The sequence below is a fragment of the Pongo abelii genome, chromosome 1 (genome assembly GCF_028885655.2).
Source record: "Pongo abelii isolate AG06213 chromosome 1, NHGRI_mPonAbe1-v2.0_pri, whole genome shotgun sequence".
Taxonomy (NCBI): Eukaryota; Metazoa; Chordata; class Mammalia; order Primates; family Hominidae; genus Pongo; species Pongo abelii.
Genome location: NC_071985.2, coordinates 132,932,893 through 132,960,513, shown reverse-complemented (window position 1 = coordinate 132,960,513; position 27,621 = coordinate 132,932,893). Strand labels below are relative to the sequence as shown.

The 27,621-nt window shown below is 39.1% G+C and overlaps 1 protein-coding gene and 1 non-coding gene across 9 annotated transcripts in view; both read left to right on the top strand.

Moving 5' to 3' along the window:
* Positions 1-1,969: 1,969 nt before the first annotated feature.
* Positions 1,970-27,621, top strand: part of SLC35A3 (solute carrier family 35 member A3) — a 56,323-nt gene continuing 30,671 nt past the window's right edge. For 4 of the 8 annotated variants that reach the window (XR_008513335.2, XM_054530818.1, XM_054530814.1 and 1 more), the window contains exons 1-2: positions 2,304-2,611; positions 25,506-25,710. Coding sequence is in view for 6 of the 8 variants with exons in the window: in XM_054530818.1 (XP_054386793.1) it covers positions 2,504-2,611; positions 25,506-25,710 (313 nt within the window). In the remaining 2 variants the exon portion in view is untranslated. Of the gene's footprint in view, positions 2,131-2,303; positions 2,612-25,505; positions 25,711-27,621 lie in introns of those variants that run through there. The other 4 variants (XR_010138056.1, XM_024236814.3, XM_063718383.1 and 1 more) reach the window with 2 other exon arrangements.
* LOC112131029 (U6 spliceosomal RNA) lies at positions 10,898-11,004 on the top strand. The gene has a single exon (XR_002913189.1). It is a non-coding gene; the product is annotated as a U6 spliceosomal RNA (small nuclear RNA).

Sequence of the window (27,621 nt, the reverse complement as noted above, 5' to 3'; positions counted from 1 at the left end):
GTCTTGGGATTACAAGCGTGAGCCACCACCTCTGTCCTGCAAAGGCTACTTCTGATTGCAGGCCCTCTAAACAGTCATCTCAAAATATGTCAAAGAAGTATATTTTGGGGTGAAATATTTTGATTTCCTTCAAAGCCATTGTAGGGTTAATAATTGGTCTAATTTCAATATTGCTGTTTATTGGGAAATAGGGAGGCCCAAGGGGGAGAAGGGTGGGGAAATGGGCAGTTGGTGGAGTAGTCAGAACACACATAACATTTATTAATTAAGTTTGCCTTCCTATATGAGTACAGTACATGGCACCTGTATTAGTCCATTTTCATGGTGCTGATACAGACATAACCGAGACTGGGAAGAAAAAGAAGTTTAATTGGACCTACAGTTCCACATGGCTGGGGAGGCCTCAGAATCATGGTGGGAGGTGAAAGGTACTTCTTACACGGCTGCAGCAAGGGAAAAATGAGGAAGAAGCAAAAGCGGAAACCCCAGATAAGCCCACTGGATTTCATAAGACTTATTCACTATCATGAGAATAGCACAGGAAAGACTGGCCCCCATGATTCAATTATCTCCCCCTAGGTCTCTCCCTCAACACATGGGAATTCTGGGAGATACAATTCAAGTTGAGATTTGGGTGGGGACATAGCCAAACCATATCAGCACCCCAAAACAATTACCATAGTAACATCGAAGATCATTGATCACAAAGCACTATACCAGATATAATAATGATGAACAAATTTAAATATTGCAAAAATTATTGAATACTATGTAACACAGAGACACAAAGTCAGCACATGCTGTTGGAAAAATGGCATCAATAGATGTGCTTGAGGCAAGGTTGCCACAAACCTCCAATTTGTAAAAAAAAAAAAACAAAAAAAACAAAGGCAATGTCTGTGAAGAGCAATAAAGCAAATCACAATAAAACGAGGCATGCTGTTATCATCATCTAACAGGCACATTTTGGTTTCAAAAAAAACTAGACATGTATTAAGATCTAATATGTATTTTACCATCCAGGAATTTTCTCAAGATTGTATTGCAGAAAATTTTAAAACCAGTTATTCTACTCTAATACAGTTATTTATTTTTCTTCAATATCACTTTTTTTCTAAGTATGTCTCTCTTGGACATGGTTTTAATCATTTGCAATATAAAGAGACATAGGCTTAATTTATAGCAGCCCTGAGTTAACAAAAAGAGATAATCCTGTTCGCTTATTTGATAATCCAGCTGAACCTGAAGTACTGATTTCAGCCTGTTCATCACCTGAATGGGCTGCCGTGGTTAGAGGGTTTCCAACACAGCTACTGGAAGACTTTTAAAAGGTAATGCCGTGATCCATGCAGCCAGGAAGGGGTTGGTCCCTCATAACTCTGCAATCCTCTGGGCCCAGTTTTCTTTTTCCTCTCCCGGGTGATGACACTAGGCCCACTGGTGGTACGTCTTTGGGTTTCCCTCAGTCTCAATATCTCAGTCAGGGTGGGCGAATTGGAAGAACAAGCCTTCTTGCAGACCACTGGTTGATTGGCAGCCTTTGCCATAGCTAATCTGGTTGTTTTCAGGTCAGTGACAGTCACTTTTAGGAGCAGGTTCGTTTGCTTTCAAAATCCATCTCCCCGTGCCTCTCAGGGTTCTTTGCCCCAAAGGACTTTGCCCTTCCTTACGCAGTGGACACCTTGGCACCCTCTGCAAACAGACAGTCCCGCAGAGGCCCTCGACGAGTGTCACTCCATCTGTTTCGCGCTCCTAGGAGAGGTGTAGCAGAAAGCAGTGCCCCAGGCCTCCACGCGACGGTGAAGCAGAAACCAGGGGCTGCCAGCAGAGCAGCCCAGGTGCGTCGCCTTAGGGACAGAGCTGCCAAGTGCCGAGCTGGGGCTGCCAGAGCCGAGCCGGGAACGGCATTTGACAGAGCCGAGGCGGAAGCCGGAGCATTTGGGGGACGGGACCGCGGGAACCCGGAAACGCCTGGGCTGCACCGAGCTGGCGGTGGCTACGGCGACGGGAGCCGGCGGCTCTGCGGGTCAGCGGTCGCGTAGGACCCAGCGGACTCGGCAGCCTGGGGCGCCCGGCGGAGCTGAACCGCGGCCCCCGGTGGTGGGCTCAGCCGGTCGAGCTGCGCCGGAGGTGAGTCCTTAGCGCACCTGGGGAGGGGCGGGAACCAGGAGGCCAGCGGCTGCGGGGCGGCCCTGGCAGCTCCTGGAGGAGGAGGAAGACGAGGCATGCGAGGAGCTGATGTGAAGTCTGTAGGGGTGAAGGGGACGGTATCGAAGACCTGAAATACAGTCCTAGCTAAGTAGGGGTGGGAGCAGATGAGGTGACACGCTGTTACTCCGACGGACGACGTGCGGAATGTGCTGGGTGGAGGAGGAAAAAAGGCCCGAGGAGAGGGGTGTGTCTAGCGAATGAAGACGGCAGTGTGTGCCTCAGCGCCTGGTGCGTGAGGAGCTAGTGACGGGTGGGCCCGGCTGGGGCCAGTCATTCCTTCAGTGAACATCCCATGAGCTCTCGCTCGGTGTTGAGCCCTGTGGTAGGCACAGATGCACCCGACCAGCACCTGGAGCTCAAGAAGCCGCAGGAACTTAAAGAAATGGAAAGGCTGCCCTTGGTAAGGCTAGTAAGAATACAAGGACTGTTTGAAGTGGGGTGAGATTCTCATCAGAACAGGTGTGTGGGTGCATTGCTTTATAGTAAAAGACGATCTTTTCTTATGTTCTCTTAAATGCAGTATTTGAAAATTAAGTCTTTTTGTTTTTGAAATCAACATTCGACTTTAGTAGTTAAAGATGAAATTTGGTGAAGTTTCTTACTTGGTGTTCTTATTCACTTTCACTGGTAAACTCAGGGTGTTTCAAGGCAATGACTTGTAAACTTACATTTCTGATGCTAACTTTCCTCCCAACTGTTGATTCTATCTCTTCAGCATCTCAAATTTAGTTCTCCCCTTTTTCATTCCCACTACCTGTCTGCTAAATATGCTCGTCTTTCCTCTTCTTACTTGCACTATAGCAATAACTTCCAAACTGGACTTGTCCTCAGCCTGGCACCCTTCCAGTCACTTGCCTCCATATTACTTTTAAAGCCAAAGATCTTATGACTTTCTTTTTTTGGTTGTTCCTTCTTCAGGAATACGCAGTGACTCTCTATCGGCTTCAGAATAAAATGTAAATTATTTAGGGAGGCATTTAATAAATTTTATATTATTTAGGGAGGTTTCAAATTTTTCCTTCAAAATTTGAGTCTGACGGTGGCTCCAGTAAAATCAATATGATTCTTTTTTTTTTTTTTAGACGGAGTCTCGCTCTGTCACCCAGGCTGGAGTGCAGTGGCGCAATCTCAGCTCACTGCAAGCTCCGCCTCCCGGTTTCACGCCGTTCCCCTGCCTCAGCCTCCTGAGGAGCTGCGACTACAGGCGCCCGCCGCCACACCCGGCTGATTTTTTGTATTTTTAGTAGAGACGGGGTTTCACCGTGTTAGCCAGGATGGTCTCGATCTCCTGACCTCGTGATCCACCCACCTCGGCCTCTCAAAGTGCTGGGATTACAGGCGTGAGCCACCGTGCCCGGCCCCCAGTATGATTCTTTATTTTTTCCTTTTATTCTATTAAACAAGTATTACTTTTTTCCCACAAATCCTATTTTTTAGCCAAACTAGTCGTTAATTAGACGGCCAGTTTCTGAACATGCTATATGCCTGTCTGCCTTGGTGTTTGCTTTTATCATTTCTTCCTACAAAGAAGAAACAAGGAGGGCCTTCCTTGCTGTCTTTGTAGAAATTCTACTTATTCTTCAATTCCTAAAATGCCATCTGTTTCTTATGCAGCTTTCTGAAATCTGCCATAAATCCGTTCATTCTTTTTTTCTTTTTCTTTTTCTCTTTTTTTGAGGGAGTTTCACTCTTGTTGCCCAGGCTGGAGTTCAATGGTGCGATCTCGGCTCACTGCAACCTCTGTCTCCCGGGTTCAAGCGATTCTCCTGCCTCAGCCTCCCGAAGTAGCTGGGATTACAGGTGCCCGCCACCATGCCCAGCTAATTTTTTTGTATTTTTAGTTGAGATGGGGTTTCACCATGTTGGCCAGGCTGGTCTTGAACTCCTGACCTCAGGTGATCCACCTGCCTCGACATCCCAAAGTGTTGGGATTACAGGCGTGAGCCACCACGCCCAGCCCATTTTTTTTTCTTCATGTGTGCTGGGCTTTATAAATCTTACAATACTTGTTAAATTTCCATTGTAATTTGAGAGTTCTATTATCCCTACTATAATGTAAGCTTCCTAAGGAAAGCATTTGTACTTAACTACCTTTTTTTTTTTTTTGAGATGGAGTCTTGCTCTGTCACGCAGGCTGGAGTGCAGTGGCGTGACCCTCTCGTCTCACTGCCACCTCCGCCTTCCAGGTTCGAGAGATTCTTCTGCCTCAGCCTCTCGAGTAGCTGGGACTACAGGCGTGCGTCACCACACCCAGCTAATTTTTGTGTTTTTAGTAGAGACGGGGTTTCGCCATGTTGGCCAGGCTGGTTTTGAACTCCTGGCCTCAAGTGATCCACCCACCTCACCTCCTAAAGTGCTGGAATTACAGGCATGAGCCACTGTGCCCAGCCTGTACTTACTACATTTTTAAAGCACTTTAGTACTTGAACACATCATGATGTATTAGACTCTTAAATATTTGTTACATTAATCATGTAATGAAACAGTCTGTTATTGTGCTCCTGGAGACAAGATGAGCTCTTGAGTTGTTATAGAAACTTACTGTGGATTTAATATTTGAAAATGCTTTTTTGTTCCATGTTTTAGTACCTCATTTGATCCTAGTAATAAATCGTTGGTGTAGGATAGTTATTATCACTGCTGTTTTATAGATAAGAATATTAAAGTTCAGACAGTGCAAATAATTTGCCCTGGGACCTACATATACGCCTTAGGCTGCCTCAATTATATCTGAAATTGATATAATTTGTGTCCTGAAACATGTGCCTTTTACTCAGTAGAAATTGAACATGTTGAACGAGTGATTGGATAAGTTACAGAATCAATGGAAAGAATCTCACTTAAAAGCCTAAACTTGTTCAGTAGCCATGAAGTATAACTTTTGAGCTTTTCCTTTCCTGAGAAGTATAGAGAGTGAAGTTTCTGTTTGATGTTAATCAACTGTGGATTTGTGTGTGTGTGTGTGTGTGCGTGTAAGTGCCAGAAATTTAGAGTAAGTTATAGACCTGTCTGGGTAACTGAAATAGCTTGAACATCATCACACTGACAGTTAATAATGTCATTCGTGAGTATTAATTTATTATTAAATAAGATTCAGGTGAATATGAATTGGTAGCTTAACATTAGATTTTAATCCTCACAAAAGCAATGTATTCTTAAGTATGTTCAACTTAATTATCTCTATTAATGAAGGAGTATAGTGGTTATATATTTTTAATCATTGTTTCTTTAATGTATCTTGTTATATAAATTTGAGTGTTTTATATATAAGCATGAAAATGACTTTAGAAGCTACAGTGTTGCTTAGCTTCTCTATCCAGATTGCCTGACCAGAACTCTTTCTAGTTTATCATCCGTATTGGAGATACCATCTAAAATGAAACCAAAGAGCCAGTTTAAAATAAGTTGCTGTACTTAGAGATAAGAAGTTTGATTGAAAAGGTATGCTAGGTCAGGAAGCATAGTAGAAATTAGAATTAAGATGAAGCTGAAACTGGGCCGGGTGCGGTGGCTCATGCCTGTAATCCCAGCATTTTGGGAAGCCCAGGCGGGCGGATCATGAGGTCAAGAATTTAAGACCAGCCTGACCAGCATGGTGAAACCCTGTCTCTCCTAAAAATACAAAAATTATCCAGGCGTGGTGGTGGACGCCTGTAGTCCCAGCTATTCGGGAGGCTGAGGCAGGAGAATTGCTTGAACCCGGGAGGTGGAGGTTGCAGTGAGCCAAGATCGCTCCATTGCACTCCAGCCTGGGCGACAGAGGGAGACTCCACCTCAAAAAAAAAAAAAATGAAGCTGAAACTTTGAGGTCATGTCAGATAAAATGCTAAGAAACAAGCTCATTCCACAAAGTATCTACACAGGACTTTATATCTACCCAGAGCCTAGTTTTTTCTGTAAAAGTTATATAAGTTTTTTTCTAAATTCATATATGCTATAAAACCAATTTCAAACAGCATTTCTAATAGTATTTTCTATCATGAGTAGGTTTTATAAAGGTATTCAATGAATAAGGCATTGTAGTATAATAATCACTTTATTTGATTTATATTCCTTAATCATAACCACCCTACAAAATACATACTGTTATTTATCACCATTTTATAGACAAGAGAAAGGAGGGACAGACAGATTAAATAATTTGCTGTACTAAGTTGTAGAGACAGAATGTGAACTCAGTCTGAGACCAAAGGCATACTTTTATATACTATGGTGACTCACCCTCTAATACTTGGATGTGCTTTTTTGTTTTTTAAATAATTTTTTGTAGAGATGAAGTCTTCTTATGTTGGCTTGGCTGTCCTTGAACTCCTGGCCTCAAGGGATCCTCCCACCAGGGCCTCTGAAAGTGTTGAGATTACTGGTGTGATCAATCCATAGACATGCTTAAACACAGGCTTTACTGCAAAGACTATGGGCTTTGACTGAGATAAATCTTGGTTCATGTCTGAGCTCTGACGAGTTATGCAAGACAAGCCATACACTTAATATCTCAGAACCTCTGTTTCTTAATCTGTAAAATGAATACCTCCTTTTACAGATTAAATGAGATCTAAATGAGATAATACCTGTAAATCACCTAGCACAATGCCTGATAGACTGTAGGTATTCAAGATTCTCTTACTATTTTTACTTCTCTCATGAAGTACAGTTATTACAGTTATTAGAAAACATTTAATGCAAACCAGTTTTGACCTGCATTTGTCTTTTTTTTTTTTTTTTTGAGACAGGGTCTCACTGTCACCTTGGCTGGAGTACAGAGGCACAATCTCAGCTCACTGCAACTTCTGCCTCCCTGGCTCAAGTGATCTCCCACCTTTGCCTCCCGAGTAGGTGGAACTACTGGCATGTGCCACCATGCCTGGCTAATTTTTGTATTTTTTGTTGAGACAGCTTTCACCATGTTGCCCAGGCTGGTCTCAGACTTCTGGGCTTAAGTGATCCGCCCACCTCAGCCTCCCAAAGTGCTGGGATTGCAGGCCTGAGCCACCATGTCCAGCCCCTGCATTTGTCTTTTATGTTATTACACAGAGTTGTGAAGAGATCATTCTCCCACACTAAATATTGTGGGGTTTATTTATTATTTTATAAATCAACATAGAGTAAATGCTTAATATATGAAAGGTGCTGGTATGGAGAAGCAGGAAATACAGTGAATAGAAGAAGGAAATGTATATCATTTGTCAACAAATTAGTCTGATAAAATTTATGAGTGCTATTATAAAAGGCACATGCAAAATGGCATGAGAGTATAGTAGAGTGAACGATTCAGTCTGCTTGGAAGACATATGAAACTTCACTGAAACTTGTATTTTGAGTCCTGTAAGATATGTAGAGGTTCTACAAATAGAGAAGGGAGAAGAGGTGTTTAAAAAGAGGAATATTTGTTCAGTGAATGCATGAAAGAACAAGATTGAGACAGGTAATAGTTTATGGCAGGAAATGTAGGTTGGGACCAGATTATGAGGGCTGTTTTATGTGAAGGAGTTTGGACTCTATCCTCTATTTTGTAAGAAGTCAATTAAACTTTACAAACAGGGCAAGGCACAGTGACTCATGCCTGTAATCCCAGCATTTTGGGAGGCCTAGGTGAGAGGATCACTTGAGGGCAGGAGTTTGAGACCAGCATGGGCAATGAAGCAAGACTCCGGCTCTACAAAAAAAAAAAAAAATTATCTGGTTGTGGTAGCATGCGGTTGTAGGTTCAGCTACTTGGGAGGCTGAGGCAGAAGGATTGCCTGAGCCCAGTAGGTTGAGGCTGCAGCAAGCCGTGATCACAGCACTGCACTCCAGCCTGGGTGACAGAGTCAGACTTGGTCTCAAAAAAACCCCCCCAAAAAAACAAAAACAGAAGAGATGTGATCAGACCTATGTCTTATTAAGACATCTGCTATATGGAGTCTAGATTAGAGTTGAGAGTGTCTGAAGCTTGCCCTCTTCAGTTAGGCAGAGTGGCATAAGACTTGAACAGTAAATGTAGAACAAACATAATTAATATATATTTATATTCTCTGTAGCTTAAGCTTATAGTATGTATAAACTTCTAAGACTGTGGGTTTACTTGGAAGTGGTTGCAATTTCATGTTTAGAAAAGGTGTTTGTTAAAAAAACAAAACTATACAGCATTTGGATTCGAATATTGGAATCTTGTTCTCAAGGGAAGGTGGTAATCTAACATTAATTATTTAAACACAATCAGCAGCTAGGATTTTTTAAAGTTTGAAAACCTTTGACAACAAAGGAAGATAAATTGTTCTGTAAAGGCACATGCACTGTAAGTTTATCACAGCACTATTCACAATAGCAAAGACATAGAATCAACCTAGATGCCCATCAGTGGTGAACTGGACATAAAACTATGGTACATATACACCCTGGAATACTATGCAGCTATAAAACAATGAGACTATGGCCTTTGCAGCAACATGGATGGAGCTGAAGGCCATTATTCTAAACAAATTAATGCAGGAACAGAAAACTAAATACTGCATGCTCTCAGTTATAAATAGGAGCTAAACATTCAATACATATGAACACAAAGAAGGGGACACAGTAGACATTGAGGTCTATTTAAGGGTGCAGGGTTGGAGGAGGGTAAGGATTGAAAAATTGCCTATTGGGTATTATGCTGATTACCTGGGTGACAAAATTATCTATACACCAAAGCCCCAGGACACACAATTTACCCATGTAACAAATGTGCATATCTACCCCTTACCTTCAATCTAAAATAAAAGTTGGGGGAAAAAAAAAAAGAATGTTTGACAGTTTGTCAGACCATAAATCCATAAAAACTGCTCATTCTATATTGTTTCAGTTAAATTATTTTCACATTGAATTTTTAAACATAATTTATGAATGCTACAAAGAAAACTATTTTAAGGCCCCTCACCATTCAGGTTTAACCTCAGGCTGAATAGCTAAACATTGTTCTCGATTACCCTTCTATGCTTTATTTATTTAAAACAGGGTCTTACTCTGTCACACAAGAAGGAGTGCAGTAGGCTCGGTGCAGTGGCTCACACCTGTAATCCCAGCACTCTGAGAGGTAGAGGTGGGCGGATCACCAGAGGTCAGGTGTTTGAGAACAGCCTGACGAACATCGTGAAACCCCGTCTCTATTAAAAAATACCAAAAAAAATTAGCTGGGCATGGTGGCAGGTGGCTGTAATCTCAGCATCTCAGCTACTCGGGAGGCTGAAGCAGGAAAATCACTTGAACTCGGGAGGTAGAGGTTGCAGTGAGCCAAGATCACGCCATTGCACTCCAGCTTGGGTGACAAGAGTGAAACTCCCAACTCAGAAGGAAGGGAGGAAGGGAGGAAGGGAGGGAGGGAGGGAGGGCAGTGATGTGATTACAGCTCATTGCTCCTGGGCTCAAGCAATCCTCCAGCCTCAGCTTCTCGAGTAGCTGGGAGTATAGATAGGCACACGCCACAACATCCGGCTAATTTTTAAAAGTTTTTTGTAAAGACAGAGTCCGACTATGTTGCCCAGGCTGGTCTGGAACTCCTGGGCTCAAGGGATCCTCCCACCTTGGTCTCCCAAAGTGCTGGGATTATAGGCGTGAGACACCGCGCCTGGCCCTTGTATGCTTTAATACCTAAACATTTGAAAAATCATTGGAAAATGCTAGAACCTTGTAATGTTAGTGCATGGGGAGCAACTCTATCTTAATGAGTAATTATATTTTACTTTCTGCGTAGAGATATGTTTCAGTTGGCATGTTTTGATACATGTAGTATATCTGAGATTGAGCAATAAATTATGTTTGAAGGAGTCAACTTGAATAGTCTAGTATGGACAGAGACTAAAATTGGGAAATATTTTTCTCTAGCTTATAAGCTTTATATCTGATTATATATTATTAATATTTCAAGTTATAAAAACAAACATACTAATGAAAATAGTGACAATCTGTACTGTTTTGCCTTTTATGTCCTTTCTTCCCCCTACCCATGCCTACCTATGTCTTTTAAAACAGCAAAGAGGCTGGGCGGGGTGGCTCATACCTGTAATCCCAGCACTGTGGGAAGCTGAGGCAGGAGGATGGCCTGAGCCTGAGACCAGCCTGGGCAACACAGGGAGACCCCATCTTTACAAATAAAAAAATATTTAAAAAATTTAGCTAGGTGTGGTGGCACATGCCTGTGGTTGCAGCTACTCAGGAGGCTGAGGTGGGAGGATAGCTTGAGCCCAGGAGGTAGAGGCAGCAGTGAGCCGTGGCATATGCCACTGCACTCCAGCCTGGGGAACAGAGTGAGACCCTGTTTCAAAAAATATAAAATAAAATAAGAAAATAAGAAATAAAATAATAAAACAAATTGATGTTTTCCAAACTAAGCGGTAGTAGAAGAATTGGTTTGTAACACTGGCCAAGTCCTTGTTTTTTCTATGGAAATGTTACGGTTAAACATTTAGTTTTGTGAGCAAAAAGTGGTTGGGTCAGTTTTCTATGAGAAGATTACTAGAGTAGTTTCTCATTCATTTAGTATCTTTGTTGTTACTGAGTCCAGAATATATTTTAAAAAGTATTTATTGAGTGCATACTGTGTGCAAGGAATTGTTCTATGTACTCTTCAGTAAACCGGTTTTCCTAATAATTAATTTTTTAAAATATAGCAACTTAATTTCATCCAATCTTTCTCTGAAACATATTTAATGCTTTCTTCTGGAATAGACATAGAGTGTTCCCTTTGGCAGCACATATACTAAAATTCGAACATTATGGAGAAGATTAGCATGGCCCTTGCTCAAGGATGCTACACAAATTCATGAAGCATTCCATTAGGGAAGAAAAAATAGATGTAGAATTGGAAACGTTACATTTAAAAAATATAGACAGTTCCTCATATTAATTTCTTATGGCTGCTGTAACAAATTATCACAAATTTTATGGCTTAAAACAACAGCAATTTATTCTCTCACAGTTCTGGAGACCAGAAATCCAAAATTAATATAACTGAGTTGAAATCTAATTGTCAGCAAGGCCTCACTCCATCTGGTTGCTCTGGGAGAGCATCCATTCCTTTCCTCTTCCAGCTTCTGTTGGCTGCCAATATTCCTTTGCTTGTGCCCGCATCACTCTAATATCCAAGGACAGCATCATCAAATCTCTCTCTGCTTCATCTTTATATTGCATTCTTCTCTTGTGTATCTGTATTCTCCTTTTCTTTCTTCTCTTTTTTATTTGAGACAGAGTCTCACTCTGTTGCCCAGGCTGGAGTGCAGTGGCGTGATCTCGGCTCACTGCAAGCTCCACCCCCCGGGTTCATGCCGTTCTCCTGCCTCAGCCTCCCGAGTAGCTGGGACTACAGGCACCCACCACCATGCCCAGCTAATTTTTTATATTTTTAGTAGAGACAGTGTTTCACCATGTTAGCCAGGATGGTCTCGATCTCCTCTATCTCATGATCCGCCCACCTTGGCTTCCTAAAGTGCTGGGATTACAGACGTGAGCCACAGTGCCGGGCCTCCTTTTCTTTTTAAAAATATTTTTCCAGGCCAGGTGCAGTGGCTCATGCCTGTAATCCCAGCACTTTGAGAGGCCGAGGTGGGTGGATCACCTGAGGTCAGGAGTTCAAGACCACCCTGGCCAACATGGTGAAACCCCATCTCTACTAGAAATACAAAAATTAGCCGGGCATGGTGGTGCAAGCCTATAATCCCAGCTACTCGGGACACTGAGGCAGGAGAATCTCTTGAACCCAGGAGGCAGAAGTTGCAGTGAGCCAAGATCACACCATTGCACTCCAGCCTGGGCAACAGAGCAACACTTCGTCTCTCTCTCTCTTTCTCTCTCTCTCTCTCTCTCTCTATATATATATATATATATTCCGGCTTTATTGAAGTGTTTATGTATATACATATTAATTAAATATTTGATGGCTGATTTCCATCTGGAGAATTGTGTGATAACTGTATTTTTTTACTTCTATCCCCAATCTTCTTAGTTTTGAATCTTTACTAATGATTAGTGCCTGTAGACCCTACCTGGCTTTTACACAAGTCTCTGTTCTTTGTAGAATATCTTTAACTGTTGAAAATGGTGGGAAGTGACCATAACAGAATGAGGTAGAGCAGAATTGCATGAGAGTGTGGGGAAATGGGAGGATGGGAAGGAGTAAGTTCATTTTTACATGGCACCACACATTGAAAGGAGATCTTAGAGATATTAAGTCGTTTTGTTTTCCAAATCATGCATTTCTGTAAAGAGTACAATAGTGCTGAACGATTTTTATCTAAACATTAGAATGCAAATAGGTTTTATATTTGTATAGGTAAAGAAATATCCGAATACTCTTGGTTTTATTTGAATCTAGGAATGGAAATTTTGCAGCCTATGAAAGAACAAGTTAAAAATGGATACCACTGTAACTTACGTACAGGTGATATTTTCTTAGTAAACAGTTACCGTTACCTGACACCTTGAGGAAGAAAGAAAAGGAAAAACAATGAAAAGTTGTTTAACTTAGAATGTGATAGGAGCCTGTAAGTTATAAAGAGTTGGTTAAATGTTATTGAGCAAAATTTTGCTTTTCTTAAGCACTTAAGAGGCAACTAATTTAGGGGAGGCTATTGTTTCTATCATAAAAATTGAGTTTATTATATCTGTAGTGTAAATTACTTTCTACTTATTTCTTTCACTTACATAAAAAAGGTTTTTGGATTTTCCACGAGATTATTATGAATTTCAAGTGCAAGATATTGTTGCTCTTCTTCTTGAGTACTGTATCTACTTCTGAGGTAGTTAGAAAAGAATATATACAAATACCAGTGTCAAAAGTTAAGTCAGTTATGATGAATTTTATTCGTCATTATTTAGCCTGTAATAATAGGTTATAGTTTTAAAGTTTTGGCATCATGGAAGATAATGGACAAAAAATTGCAACTGAGCTCAGCATTTCTGTATGTATATACTTTTTTCTGGTGATTTATTTGGAAAAACCTTAAAATGTTTGTTTTTTACCCTAATAGTTGTCTCTGACCAGTGTATAATGTGACTTATTTGCATAGCACTTTGTAACTTGTGTGTTTTCATATATACTCTCTTATGTCATTAACCTCTAGTAGACTGATATTGTTACTAAGGGAGTATAGTGTTTAGAAAATGTAAACATAGCTTACTCTAAAAATCATAACTTAGGAATTTAGCCCTTGTTTTTATAATAGAAGGAAAATTGACTTGCAGAATATCTAAGATACTAGGTAGTCTAAAAATGTATATGAATTTTATTTTATTTTATTATTATTTTATTTTATTATATTTTTTATTTTATTATTTATTTATTTATTTTTGAGACAGAGTCTTGCTCTGTTGCCCAGGCTGGAGTGTAGCGGTGGGATTTCGGCTCACTGCAACCTCCTCCTCCCGGGTTCAAGAAATTCTTGTGGCCTCAGCCTCCTGAGTAGCTGAGATTACAGGTGTGTGCCACCATGCCTGGCTAATTTGTGTATTTTTAGTAGAGACGGGGTTTTGCCATGTTGACCAGGCTTGGCCCGAACTCCTGGCCTCAAGTGATCCGCTCACCTCAGCCTCCCAAAGTTCTGGGATTACAGACATGAGCCACTGCACCCAGCCTGTATATGAATTTTAATACAGTTTTAAAACATTGACTAAACAATTTAGTTTTTTAGGACTTTTAGTGGCTGGAGACATATCAGCAAAATACAGATATTGTCTCAGAATGATAAACTTTATACACAGACTGAAAAAGTATACAGACTATACATTGGTGAGCCACTGGAAATAAGTCTGTAGTAATACTGATTTTAGGGTTTACCTACACCTACAAGGATGTTTTTTTTTTTTTTTTTTCTTGAGACAGAGTCTTGCTGTGTTGCCCAGGCTGGAGTGCAGTGGCACAATCTCAGCTCACTGCAACCTCCGCCTCTTGGGTTCAAGTGATTCTCGTGCCTCAGCCTCCTGAGTAGCTGGGATTACAGGCACACACCACCACGCCCAGCTAATTTTTTGTATTTTTAGTAGAGACGGGTTTTGCCATGTTGCCCAGGCTTTGAACTCCTGAGCTCAGGCAATCCGCCCACCTTGGCCTCCCAAAGTGCTGGGATTACAGGTGTGAGCCACTGTGCCCGGCCTGTATTCTATTTTTGAAAAGATGAATATAAATTATTAGTATATGGTGTTTTGAATATTTTAGAACTTGGCGTAGATCTGTAATGCAATTAATGAAGATATAAATAATTTATCAATATCTCATTAATTTGGGGATGGGGTGGTAGTAAGTGTGCATTAATGAAACATATACATTATGAAATGTATATTTTTAAAATATTTAGACCTGTAAAGTAACTCGTAATTGGCTGATAAAACCTTGTAAAGCAAGGATCTTTGGGAGCTGCTTTAATAAAAATGAAGGTAACTAGTATATCACATATATTTAAACTATAGATTTTAGTGTGTTTGAAAATCTTTTTCTCTTGAGTATTAAATAATTACTGAAAATATCTTTGAACATGAAATAAGCTAATATTTTTTGTATAAAATGCAAAAGTAAATTCTAACCAAGCCATCATCCAAACTCATTAAATCCAAATGAATGGAGTTTAGATAAATGAAATTTTCTTGTATATTTTCCCCCAAGAGGTGAGAATAGATTTAAAAATAATAAAACTCAACTTTATAAATATCAAACATCCAAAAATTTAGAGGAGAATTAGTGATTAGAAAGCAAGTTCAAGATCCATTAGGGTGACAAACAAAACCCTAAAATATTTTTTGTGCACAGGACTGTAAAGGATTTATAGAAGTACTAGCAATGTGATTGCTGTATCAAATCAGTGTGATTGTAATGTCTACACTCATACCCAAAGATTATAATTATGGAGCATTATAATAATTATACAATAGTTGATTATTATATGTTATATTTTACTATGTAGATATACTCAACATTTACAATTTACAAATTTATGTGGAACTTTTAGAAAAAGTTGAAATTAGATTAATAGAATTGTGTGTGTGTGGGTGTGTGTGTGTGTTTCAGGACTGGAGAGGAGTGGGGTGAAGAGAAATTGGATAATGGCTACAAAAATACGGTTGGGGGCCAGGCACGGTGGCTAATGCCTGTAATCCCAGCACTTTGGGAGGCCCAGGCGGGCGGATCACAAGGTGAGGAGATCGATATCAACCTGACCAACATGGTGAAACCCCGTCTCTACTAAAAATACAAAAAATTAGCTGGGCGTGGTGGCGGGCGCCTATAATCCCAGCTACTCAGGAGGCCCAGGCAGGAGAATCTCTTGAAACCGGGAGGCAGAGGTTGGAGTGAGCCGAGATCGCGCCACTGCACTCCAGCCTGGGCGACAAAGCGAGACTCCGTCTCAAAACAAAACAAAAAAACAGTTGAATAGAGGGAGTAAGTTTTAGTATTTGATAATACAATAGGGAAATATATTATTTATTATTTTTTTTCGAGATGGAGTCTTGCGATTCTCCTGCCTCAACCCCCTGAGTAGCTGGGATTACAGGCACCCACCACTACACCTGGCTAATTTTTGTATGTTTAGCAGAGACGAGGTTTCACCATGTTGGCCAGACTGGTCTCAAACTCCTGACTGCGTGATCCGCCGGCCTTGGCCGGCCTTGGCCTTCCAAAGTGCTGGGATTACAGGCATGAGCCACCGCACCCGGCCTTATTTTTTTATTTTATTTTACATTTAATTAATTATTTTACATTTCAAAATAGCTAGAAGAATTGTAGTGTTCTCAACATAAAGATTAGTTTGCGGTGATGGATGTCCCAATTAACCCTCATTTAATCATTACACATATACATGTATGAAAATATCACATGTACTCCCAAAAGAAGTAGATCTGATATATCGGTTAAAAAGTACAAAAACAAGAAATAGAGGGGACCTGAGAAATCATATGAAATATTAAATTTTTAAAAATAGCATAAAAACACTTGTGGCTTATATAATATTTAGAAGCCGGATAATTGATTCCCCTGGGGGGAAGAGGAAAGGAATAGACTTAGAGTTGTTGATTAAAGGGGCCTTTGCATCCTCATAGCTTAGCTCCCATTTAGGAGTGAGAACATATGATGTTTGGTTTTTCATTCCTGAGTTACTTCACCTAGAATAATGGTCTCCAATTCCATCTGGGTTGCTGTGAATGTCATCATTTCATTTCTTTTTATGGCTGAGTAGTACTCCATTGTATATATACCACAATTTCTTTGTTGATTAATAGACATTTGGACTGGTTCCATATTTTCATAATTGCAAATTGTGCTGCTATAAACATGCGTGTGCAAGTATCTTTTTCATATAATGACTTCTTTTCCTCTGTCTAGATACCTAATAGCGGGATTGCTGGATCAAGTGGTAGTTCTACTTTTAGTTCTTTAAGGAATCTCCACATTGTTTTTCATAGTAGTTATACCAGTTTACATTCCAACTGGCAGTGTAAAAGTGTTCCCTTTTCAACACATCCATGCCAACATCTATTTTTATTTTTATTTTTTGATTTTGGCTGTTCTTGCAGGATTAAAGTGGTATCACATTGTGGTTTTGATTTGCATTTCCCTGATAATTAGTGATATTGGGCATTTTTTCATATGTTTATTGGCCATTTGTATATCTTCTTTTGAGAATTGTCTGTTCATGTCCTTAGCCCAATTTTGGATGGGATTGTTTTTTTCTTGCTGATTTGCTTGAGTTCCTTGTAGATTCTGGATATTAGTTGTTTGTTGGATGTATAGATTGCAAATATTTTCTCCCACTCTGTGGGTTGTCTGTTTACTCTGCTGATTATTTCTTTTGCTGTGAAGAAACTTTTTAGTCATCTGTCTTTGTTTTATTTGCTTTTGGGTTTTTGGTCATTAAGTCTTTGCCTAAGCCAATGTCTAGTAGGGTTTTTCTAATGTTATCTTCTAGAATTGTTATGGTTTCAGGTCTTAGATTTAAGTCCTTGATCCACCTTGAGTTGATTTTTGTATAAGGTGAGAGAGGAGGATCCAGTTTCATTCTTCTACATGTGGCCAATTATCCCAGAATCATTTGTTGAATAGGGTGTCCTTTCCCCACTCTATGTTTTTGTTTGCTTTGTTGAAGATCAATTGGCTGTAAGTATTTGGCTTTATTTCTGGGTTCTCTATTCTGTTCCATTGGTCTATGTGCCTATTTTTATAACAGTACCATGCTGTTTTATTGACTATGGTCTTATAGTTTGAAGTCAGGTAATGTGATACCTCCAGATTTGTTCTTTTTGCTTAGTCTTGCTTTGGCTATGCAGGCTCTTTTTTGGTTCCATATAAATTTTAGAATTGTTTTTTCTAGTTCTGTGAAGAATGATGCTGGTATTTTGATGGGAATTGCACTGAATTTGTAGATTGCTTTTGGCAGTACGGTCATTTTCACAATATTGATTCTATGCATCCGTGAGCGTGGGATGTATTTCTATTTATTTGTGTCATCTATGATTTCTTTCAGCAGTGTTTCATAGTTTTCCTCATAGAGGTCTTTCACCTCCTGGGTTAGGTATATTCCTAAGTATTTTATTTTATTGTTTTGCAGCTATTGTAAAAGGGGTTGCGTTCTTTATTTGATTCTCAGCTTGGTCACTGTTGGTGTATAGCAGAGCTACAGATTTGTGTACATTACTTTTGTATCCTGAAACTTTGCTGAATTCATTTATCAGTTCTAGGAGCTTTTTGGATGAGTCTTTAGGGTTTTCTAAGTATACAATCATATTATCAGCAAACAGCCACAGTTTGACTTCCTCTTTATCAAATTGGATGCCTGATTATTTTCATTTTGAGTTTATTCTACTGTTAGGCAGAATAGTAAATTAAATTTGAATTCTTTATAGGTAACCTGTTACAAATGATCATTTGTTTGCATATATTCTACTTTTTTTTTTTTTTTTTTTTTTTGAGACAGGGTCTCACTCTGTCGCTCAGGCTGGAGTGCAGTGGTGCCGCCATGGTTCACTGCAACCTCAACCTCCTGGGCTCAAGTGATCCTCCAACTTCAGCCTCCTGAGTAGCTGGGACTACAAGCATGCACCACCATGCCCAGATAATTTTTGTATTTTTTAGGAGAGACATAGTTTTGCCACGTTGCATAGGCTGGCCTCTAACTCCTGGGCTCAAGTGATCTGCCTGCCCCTGTGCCTGGCCATATTCTACTTTTCAACTTTTAAAAACATACATTATAATAAATAAAGAGCATTAATAATAACTGTATTATTATGATCAATGTTTATATTGATGTTTGGAAATGGAAGTGCAAAATTTTCAAAGTATATCCTGACCTTTAATTTTTATTTATTTATTTATTTATTTATTTATTTTTTGAGACAGGGCCTCTCTTTGTTACTCAGGCTGGAGTGCAGTGGTACACAATCTTGGCTCACTGCAGCTTTGACTTCCCAAACTAAAGGGATACTTCCTCTTCAGACCCCAATAGCTGGGACCACAGGCACAGGCCACCACGCCCAGCTAATTTTTGTATTTTTTGTAGAGACAAGTTTTCACCATTTTGACCAGACTGGTCTCTTACTCCTGGAGTCAAGTGATCTGCACACCTGGCCTCCCAAAATGCTGGGTTTACAAGCCTGAGCCACCATGCCTGGCCTAAATTTTCACTTGAAAAGAAGTTAGAGCATTGCTGTTATAATAGGGACATTATGGTCTTGTTTGCACAGAATAAACAAAAGACTTCCTTGAACAGATATGAAATCATTGTTTGACATTTTCCAGGAGAATTAGATGCCTCTGCCAAATGTAAGTTGCTGGAAACTTGCTCTCCTTCCATATAGAGATAAAGGCACCAGGATGTCCTGGAATTTTACAATAGCGTGTAGTGGGAGCCAGGGAGCCTGATGTAAGCTATATAGGCTGGTGTCTCCAGTTACTAGTAGTGACCTTGAACAAATCATCTACTTCTCTATTCACTATTTTCTTCATTTTAAAGTGAAGAAATTATATTAGATGATTTCTAAAACATACCTCTAAAGTGCTATAATTTTATTTCACATTGGACAAAATTGAGATAGATGATTAAGAAGTCTATGTATTCTTTCCTCTAAGCTTGATCCTCTATTTGTAACAGAGATATATTATTCAATTTTTGTCTCTGAAAGTCAAATTAAATGCTTAAGATTGGTTTTTCCAATAATTATAATCTATGTATATTTAATGGTGAGTATACATATTTTACCATTAAAAATTTTATCCTTATACTCATGGTGCTGCATTGTTCGTGTTTGGAGCATATTCAGTTGAGGCATTGCTGAATTTAGTAAGCTAGACTTAATGCTTTTAGGAATATATCTCTCTGTAACTATGGTACTTAGCCTAATGTAGGCATGAAATAATGATTGTTGAATCTGTTTGAATATATTATATATATTACAATAATTAGGAGTTAAGGATCATATATATATATACAACCATACCTAAACCATGGTAGCTTGGTTGTAGCAACCTGGCAGCTTGATAGCTTGGGTTGTGAGAGCTCTAAAGAGATATATTATAAACAGCGTTCACATTTGAAAAAATTTAGGTAGAAGTTGGACTCATGGAAAAGATAGAGGTGGAGTGAAGAATAGACTAACAGAATGTCCTTAGAATTAATCCAAAGAAATCAGAGCTAGAGCCAAAGTTGTGAACAAAGCCTGGTTAGGAATGCTATTATTTGGTATGTCCTCAATCTTTAATTTTTTTAAATCAACTTTATTGAGTTGTAATTTACATATAATAAAATGTACCCATTGAATAAAATGAACCATTGTACCCCTGAATTGTAGATTTAAACAAAATCCACAATTCAGTGAATTCTGATAAATAAATTCAATCATATAACCACCACACAGTATTTCCACCACTACCAAAAATTCTTTGCTGTCCCTTTGCAGTCAGCCCTCAACCCCAGCCCCTATCTATAGGTAACCATAAGTTTGCATCTGTCATTATAATTTAATTTTGCCTTTTCTAGAATTTTATATAAATGGAAAGATAAAGTATACAGTATACTGTTTTGTTTAAATTTTTTTGCTCAGTATGTTTTTTACTTTTTTTGGGTGCTTTAGTGTGGCAGTATTTTATTCCTTTTTATAGCTGAGCATTATTCCATTGTATGGATGTACCACATAGGATAATTTATTCAAATATTGATGGGCATTTGGAGTATTTCATTTTTGATGTTACAAATAAAGCTCCTATAAATATTCATGTACAAATATTGTTGTGAACATGTATTTTCAAATTTCTTGGGTACATCTAAGAGTGGAATTGCTAGGTCATATGAAAAGATTATGTTATTGTTTTCTTCCTTCTCTTCCTTCCCTTAATTCTGTCCCTCCCCTCTCCTCCCCTCCTCTCCTTTCTTCCCTTCCTTTCCTACCTTCCCTTTCTTACCTGTCTTTCTCCCCTTGGTCTCCTCTTCCCTCTGCTTTCCCTCCTCTCCCCTCCCCTTCTCTCCTCTCTCCTATCCTCTTTTTGTTTTTATTTGAGAGGGTCTTGCTCTGTTGCCCAGGCTAGAATACAGCAGTTCAATCATAGCTCACTATAACCTCAAACCTCCTGGGCTCAAGCCATCCTCCTGCCTCAGCCTCCTGAGTAGCTGGAACTACATGCATGTAGCACCAAACCAGCTAATTTTTTTATTTTTTGTAGAGACGGGGTCTCAATATGTTGCCCAGGCTGGTCTCAAACTCCTGGCCTCAAGTGATCCTCCAGCCTCAGCCTCCCAAAGTGCTGTTTTCTTTTAATAAGGAATTAATAAACTTTTTCAAAGTGGTCGTACCATTTTGCATTTTCACTAGCAATGTTGAGGGCTGTTTGCTGTAAATCCCCTTTAACACTTAGTTGTATCAGTTTTTAAAATTTAGCCAGTCTAATAGGTACATAATGGTATCTCATTGTGGTCTTTATTTGTATTTCTCTAATGACCGTGATGTTGAACACCTTTTCCTATGCCTATTAGTCACTCATTTGTCTTTATTGATAAAATATCTTTGTTTTTTTGTTTTGTTTTGTTTGAGATGGAGTTTTACTCTTGTTGCCCACACTGGAGTACAATGGCCCAGTCTTGGCTCACTGCAACCTCCATCTCTCAGGTTCAAGCAATTCTCCTGCCTCAGCCTCCTGAGTAGCTGAGGTTACAGGCACCCTCAAGCACGCCTGGCTGATTTTTGTATTTTTAGTAAAGATGGGATTTCATTATGTCGGCCAGGCTGCTCTTGAACTCCTGACCTCAGGTGATCCACCCACCTCGGCCTCCCAAAGTGCTGGGATTATAGGCATGAGCCACCATGCCCAGCTGGTAAAATATCTTTTGCCTATTTTTAAATTGGATTGTCGGTCTTTGATTTATTGTATTATTAAAGTTCTGTATATATTCTGGATATATTGTCAGATACATGTATTGAGAATATTTTCTCCCATAATGTAGTTTGCCTTTCATATTATTTTACAGTATCTTTGGAAGAGCAGTCTTTAATTTATTATTGTTTTATTTTATTGAGGCAGAGTCTTGCTCTGTCACCCAGGCTGGAGTGTGGTGGCATGAACATGGCTCATTGCAGCCTTGACCTTCTGGGCTCAATTGATCCTCCTGCCTCAGCCTCTTGAATGCTGGGACCACAGGTGCATGCCACCATGCCTAGCTAATTTTTTGTAGAACTGAGGTCTCACTTTGTTGTCCAGGCTGGTCTTGAACTTCTGGGCTCAAGTGATCCTCCTGCCTCAGCCTCTCAAAGTGCTGGGATTACAGGTGTGAGCCACTGCACCTGGCCCATTTTTTAATTTTAATGTGTCCAATTTATCCATTTTTTTCATTTATGGTTTGTGCTTTTTGTATCCTAAGAACTCTTGGCCTATCTCTACATGATTACAGTTTTTTTCCTATGCTTTGTTATTATTGAATATTTATAGTTTCAGCTTTTGTAATGGCTATATGATCCATTTCTAGTTAATATTTGGTGTGAGAAAGTTAGGGGTAGAGGGTTATATTTTTAAAAATACATATATCTGGCGAGGCAAGGTGGCTCAAGCCTGTAATCCCAGCACTTTGGGAGACCGAGGCGGGCGGATCATGAGGTCAGGAGATCGAGACCATCCTGGCCAACATGGTGAAACCCCATCTCTACTAAAAATACAAAAATTAGCTGGGTGTGGTGGTGTGTGCTTGTAATCCCAGCTACTCGGGAGGCTGAGGCAGGAGAATTGCTTGAACAAGGGTGTCAGGGGTTGCAGTGAGCCGAGATCGTACCACTGCACTCCAGCCTGGTGACAGAGCGAGACTCTGTCTCAAAAAAAAATAAATAAATAAAAATACATAGATCTCATTATTCCAGTCCAGAACTATTTGTTGAAAAGACTGTCCCCTTTTTTCTGTACCTTTGTCAAAGAATGTTTGACAATATTTATGTATGGTTTAATAGACTGAATATTTGTGCTCTTCTCCCCTCCGTCCCCTGCCTCCCCGAATTCACATGTTGAAATCCTAACTCTCAATATGATGGTATTAAGAAGTAGGGCCTTTGGGAGGTAATTAGGTCATTAAAGTGGAGCCCTCATGAATGAGATTAGTGCCTTTATAAAAAGAGACCCCAGAGAACTCTATTTTCTCCCATGTGAGGATACAATGAGAACACAGACATCTGTGAACCCAGAAGAAGGGCCTCACTAGAACCCAAGGTGCCGGCACTCTGATCTTGGACTTCCAGCCTGCAGAACTGTGAGAAATAAATTGCTGTGTTTATAAGCCACCCAGTCTATGATACTTTGTTACAGCACCCTAAGCTTATAAGACATATGGATCTAAATCTGGACTATATTCTGTTCCATTGATCTATGCTTCTGTCCTCATGCCAATACCAGGTTTTGTTTTTTTGTTTTTTTGTTTTGAGATGGTGTCTCACTCTGCCGCCCAGGCTGGAGTGCAGTGGTGCAATCTCAGCTCACTGCAACTTTCGCCTCTGGGTTCAATCAATTCTCCTGCCTCAGCTTCCCGAGTAGCTGGGATTACAGATGCCCGCCACCATGCCTGGCTAATTTTTTGTATTTTTAGTAGAGACGGGCTTTCACTATGTTGGCCAGGCTGGTCTTGAGCTCCTGACCTCGTGATCTGCCTGCCTTGGCCTCCCAAAGTGCTGGGATTATAGGCGTGAGCCACCGCGCCCAGCCACCAGTTTTGATTACTGTAGTTTTATAGTAAGTCTGGAAGTTTGGTAACTTAAGGCTTTCAATTTTGTTTTTCTTTTTCAAAATCATTTTGATGGTCTAGGTCGTTTGTCTTTCCATATGATTTTAAAATAAGCTTGCTTGGTTTTTGTTTGCTTGTTTGTTTACCAAAAAAGCCTACAGCGATTTTGTTCAGAATTGAATTGCATCTTCAGTTAAATCTATGACAAAGGATGTGATCATCACTAGGAAAGCAGTCAGGTATTACACACTGCATTAAGTCCTTCCTTGAATTCAAGTACGATCTGATAGATCTGTTTTTTTTAATTTTTTTTATTTTTATTTTATTTTTGACACGCAGTCTTGCTCTGCTGCCAGGCTAGAGTGCAGTGGCATGATCTAGGCTCACTGCAACCTTCCCCTCCCGAGTTCAAGCTATTCTCCTGCCTCAGCCTCCCGAGAAGCTGGGACTACAGGTGCGCGCCACCATGCCCAGCTAGTTTTTGTATTTTTAGTAGAGACGAGGTTTCACCATGTTGGCCAGGCTGGTCTCGATCTCTTGACCTCATGATCTACCTGACTCAGCCTCCCAAAGTGCTGGGATTACAGGTGTGAGCCACTGCACCCAGCCAGGTAGATCATTTTTATGTCTACCATGGTAATGGTGGTTGATAGTGTTCAGATTTTCTATATTCTTACTGGGTTTTCTTTTTTATTGTTATTTTACTAATTACTGAGAAAGGTAGGGTAAAAATCTTTAATTATGACTGCATTTACCTGTTTTCCCCTTTAGTTATGTTAGTTTTTGCTTTATATATTTTGAAGGTATGTTATTAGGCACATATATATTTAAAATGGTTATATTTTTCTAATGTATTGACCCTTTTATCATGATGAAATGTCCTTCTTTGATTCCAGAAATAAATCTTATGTAACCCATTTTGGCTGATATTAATAAAGTTTCTTTAATTTTTTTAGTTATTTTTTTCATAATATATCTTTTTTTGTCCTTTTACTTTTTAACCTATATATGTCTTCATATTTAAAGTAAGTCTCCTGGAGTAATACTGAATTGCTTTAGGGAAAATATAGGGATTTTGAATTAGTATCATTGGGGGAAACTGAGTGAAGGGTACATATGAACTCTTGTACTATTTTTTAAACTATATGAGTCTAAAATTATTTTAAGTCTTCATAATTGCTTGTTGCTGCATTTTTAAGATAGCTTGCTTGAAATTCTTTTCTGACTATTGCAACAACTGTGTCATCTCTGCATTGTTGTCTGTTGGTTGTCCTTACTCATCCAAGTTGAGACCTTTTTCTGTTTGTTGGTATAATAAATATACTTACTTTGGATTGTTTCCTGAACTTTTTGCATATTACATTATGAGACTCTGTTTCCTATTTAAATCTTCTATGTTAATAGACAACCACTGGGGAGCGAGGAAAAGTACTGCCTCCTTGCAAACATTTGCCTTCTATAGGGCAGGAATGGTCAGCAGGGCTCTGTGCCACAGTTTCTGTGGCTGTAACCCCTAGTGGGAGGGGGAAGGGCCACCACCTCTGCTCTCATTGATTCAAGACGAGGATGGTCAGTAAAGTTCTTTCTTGCTAATTACACAGTAACCAGTTGAAAAGATTTTATTCTGAAAGACTCTTGCCTTCTCAGGCCTTTGGTTAGAGAAAGTATGTTTTTCTTGGGGCTTTTGTTGTTGTTGTTGTTCTATGCCTTTGAGCAGTTTCAGGTTTTGGGCTGCTGTAGCACCCAAAGTAGATTACATCTGTAGCAAAAAAAATCTCTAGGGAATTCACTGCTGAGTCATCCCTCAAGATCTGATGTCTCTAGCCAATTTACCTTATTTCCTTCACCTTTCAGAGTCTTCTGGTAGTTGCTTTTTGTTTCCAGTTCAAGGTGTTTGGTTGTAATTAGCAGAAAGAATAAGGTGGAGTGTGCTTATTTCATCTTGTCTGGAACAAGAAGTCTCTTGGTTTCTGTTTTTTTGTCTTTTTTCTTTTTGGTGGCAGGTGGAGGAGAGACCTGCAGGCCCCTCTTCCTTCTCCCTCTTGGTGTTTTTAAATATACTAGTTTTCATATGTTGTAATCTTATTTATTTGCCCTGTTTATTTTGTTTTTCAGGCAAATGAAGATAAAACAATGTCCGCCAACCTAAAATACGTTTCCCTGGGAATTTTGGTCTTTCAGACTACCAGTTTGGTTCTAACAATGCGTTATTCCAGAACTTTAAAAGAAGAAGGACCTCGTTATCTATCTTCTACAGCAGTGGTTGTTGCTGAACTTTTGAAGATAATGGCCTGCATTTTATTGGTCTACAAAGACAGCAGTAGGTATCTAGGTTTTTTGTTTTTAATCAATGCAGTTTATTTAGTTTGCATATATATATTGGTAACTACACATTTGCACTCTTGCATTGTCGAATGGCCTAGTGTGAAGAATATTTCAATATTTTAAAAATTTTCTTAAGACATTTTAAGTCTAGTAATAAAGCCATTTTATTTTAATCTGTATCATGATTCATATCTTCTGGTTAATTCTGTAAATATAAAATAGTTTCTTGCATTTATAATAATTTGAGAGTAAGAGTAAATTTTATAAATCTGTTACTGTTAGAACTTTAGAAGAATCATAATAATTTTTTTACTAATGTAAACACTTATTTTATTTGCTTTATTGATTAGTCCAGTAGTGACTAATTTTATATAGTTTTTAAAAATAGTTCTATTGAGATAATTCATGAGCCATACAATTTATGTGTTTAAAGTATATTATTTAATAGTTTTTGGTATATTTCAATTCTAATTTTTTAAACCTGTGGTAAAGTATATACACATAACATAAAAATTGCCATCTTAACTATTTATAGTGTACACTTCATTGTCATTACTTTTACAGTGTTGTACAACAATGACCACTATCCATTTCTAAAATTTTTTTATCACTTTAAACAAAAACTTGGTAACTATTAAGTAATAACCCCCATTCTCCCTTACCCACAGCCCCTAGTAACCTCTAATTCACTTTCTGGCTCTATGAATTTGCCTATTCTAAATATTTCATATAAGTAGAATCATGTATTTGTCCTTTTAGGTCTGGCACTTAGCAAAATGTTTTCAAGATTTATTCACATTGTAACATGCATCAGAACTTTATTCCTTTTTATGGCTGAATAACATTCTATTGTATGGACGTGACACATTTTGTTTATTCATCCATGAATAAACAAAGTGTCCATTGATGGACACTTAGGTTGTTTCCACCTTTTGGCTTTTGTGAATAATGCTGGAAAGAACAATGAGTAATGCTTCAGTAGATGTACAAGTATCTGTTCGAGTCCCTGTTTTCATTCCTTTTGGGCATATATTTAGGAGTAGAATTGCTGGGTCATATGGTAATTCTATGTTTAACTTTTTAAGGAACCATCAAACTGTTTTTCACAGCAACTGGACCATTTTATATCTCCACCAACAAAGTACGAAGGTTCCTGTTTCTTCACATCTTCACCAGCACTTAATATTTTGTTTTATTTTTTTTTTTAAATAGCCATTCTAATAGGTGTGAAGTAGTTTCTCATTGTGGTTTTGACTTGTGTTTCTCTAATAACTAATGATGATGAATTTTTATGGGTTTTTTTTTTTGGCTTTTTGTGTATTTTCTTTCTTTCTTTCTTTTTTTTTTGAGACTGAGTCTCACTAAGTCACCTAGGCTGGAGTGCAGTGGCATGATCTTGGCTTACTGTAACCTCCACCTCCCGGGTTCAAGTGATTCTCATGCCTCAGCCTCCCGAGTAGCTGTGATTATAGGTGCGTGCTACCACACCCTGCTACTTTTTGTATTTTTAGTAAAGATGGGGTTTCACCAGGTTGGCCAGGCTGGTCTCGAACTCCTGACCTCAGGTGATCCGCCAACCTCGGCCTCCCAAAGTGCTGGGATTACAGGAGTGAGCCACCACACCTGGCCCTTTTTGTGTATTTTCTTTTGAACTACATCTGACATGACTTGTTGAAAGATTGAATATGTGAAAGTCAGAAGAAAGGAGGAATCCAGCTTGAGGAATAATTGCTAGGTTTTTAGATTAAACTATTGGGTGAATGTGTGCTGCAATTAATGATATATATAAATAGATTTGGGGGGAAATTAAAGCTGCTTTTTGCATCATTTAAGTTTCAGACAGCTATAAGGCATTCCCATTGGGATGTCAAATAGTAGAGTCTATGCATATGGAGATCAAGAATTT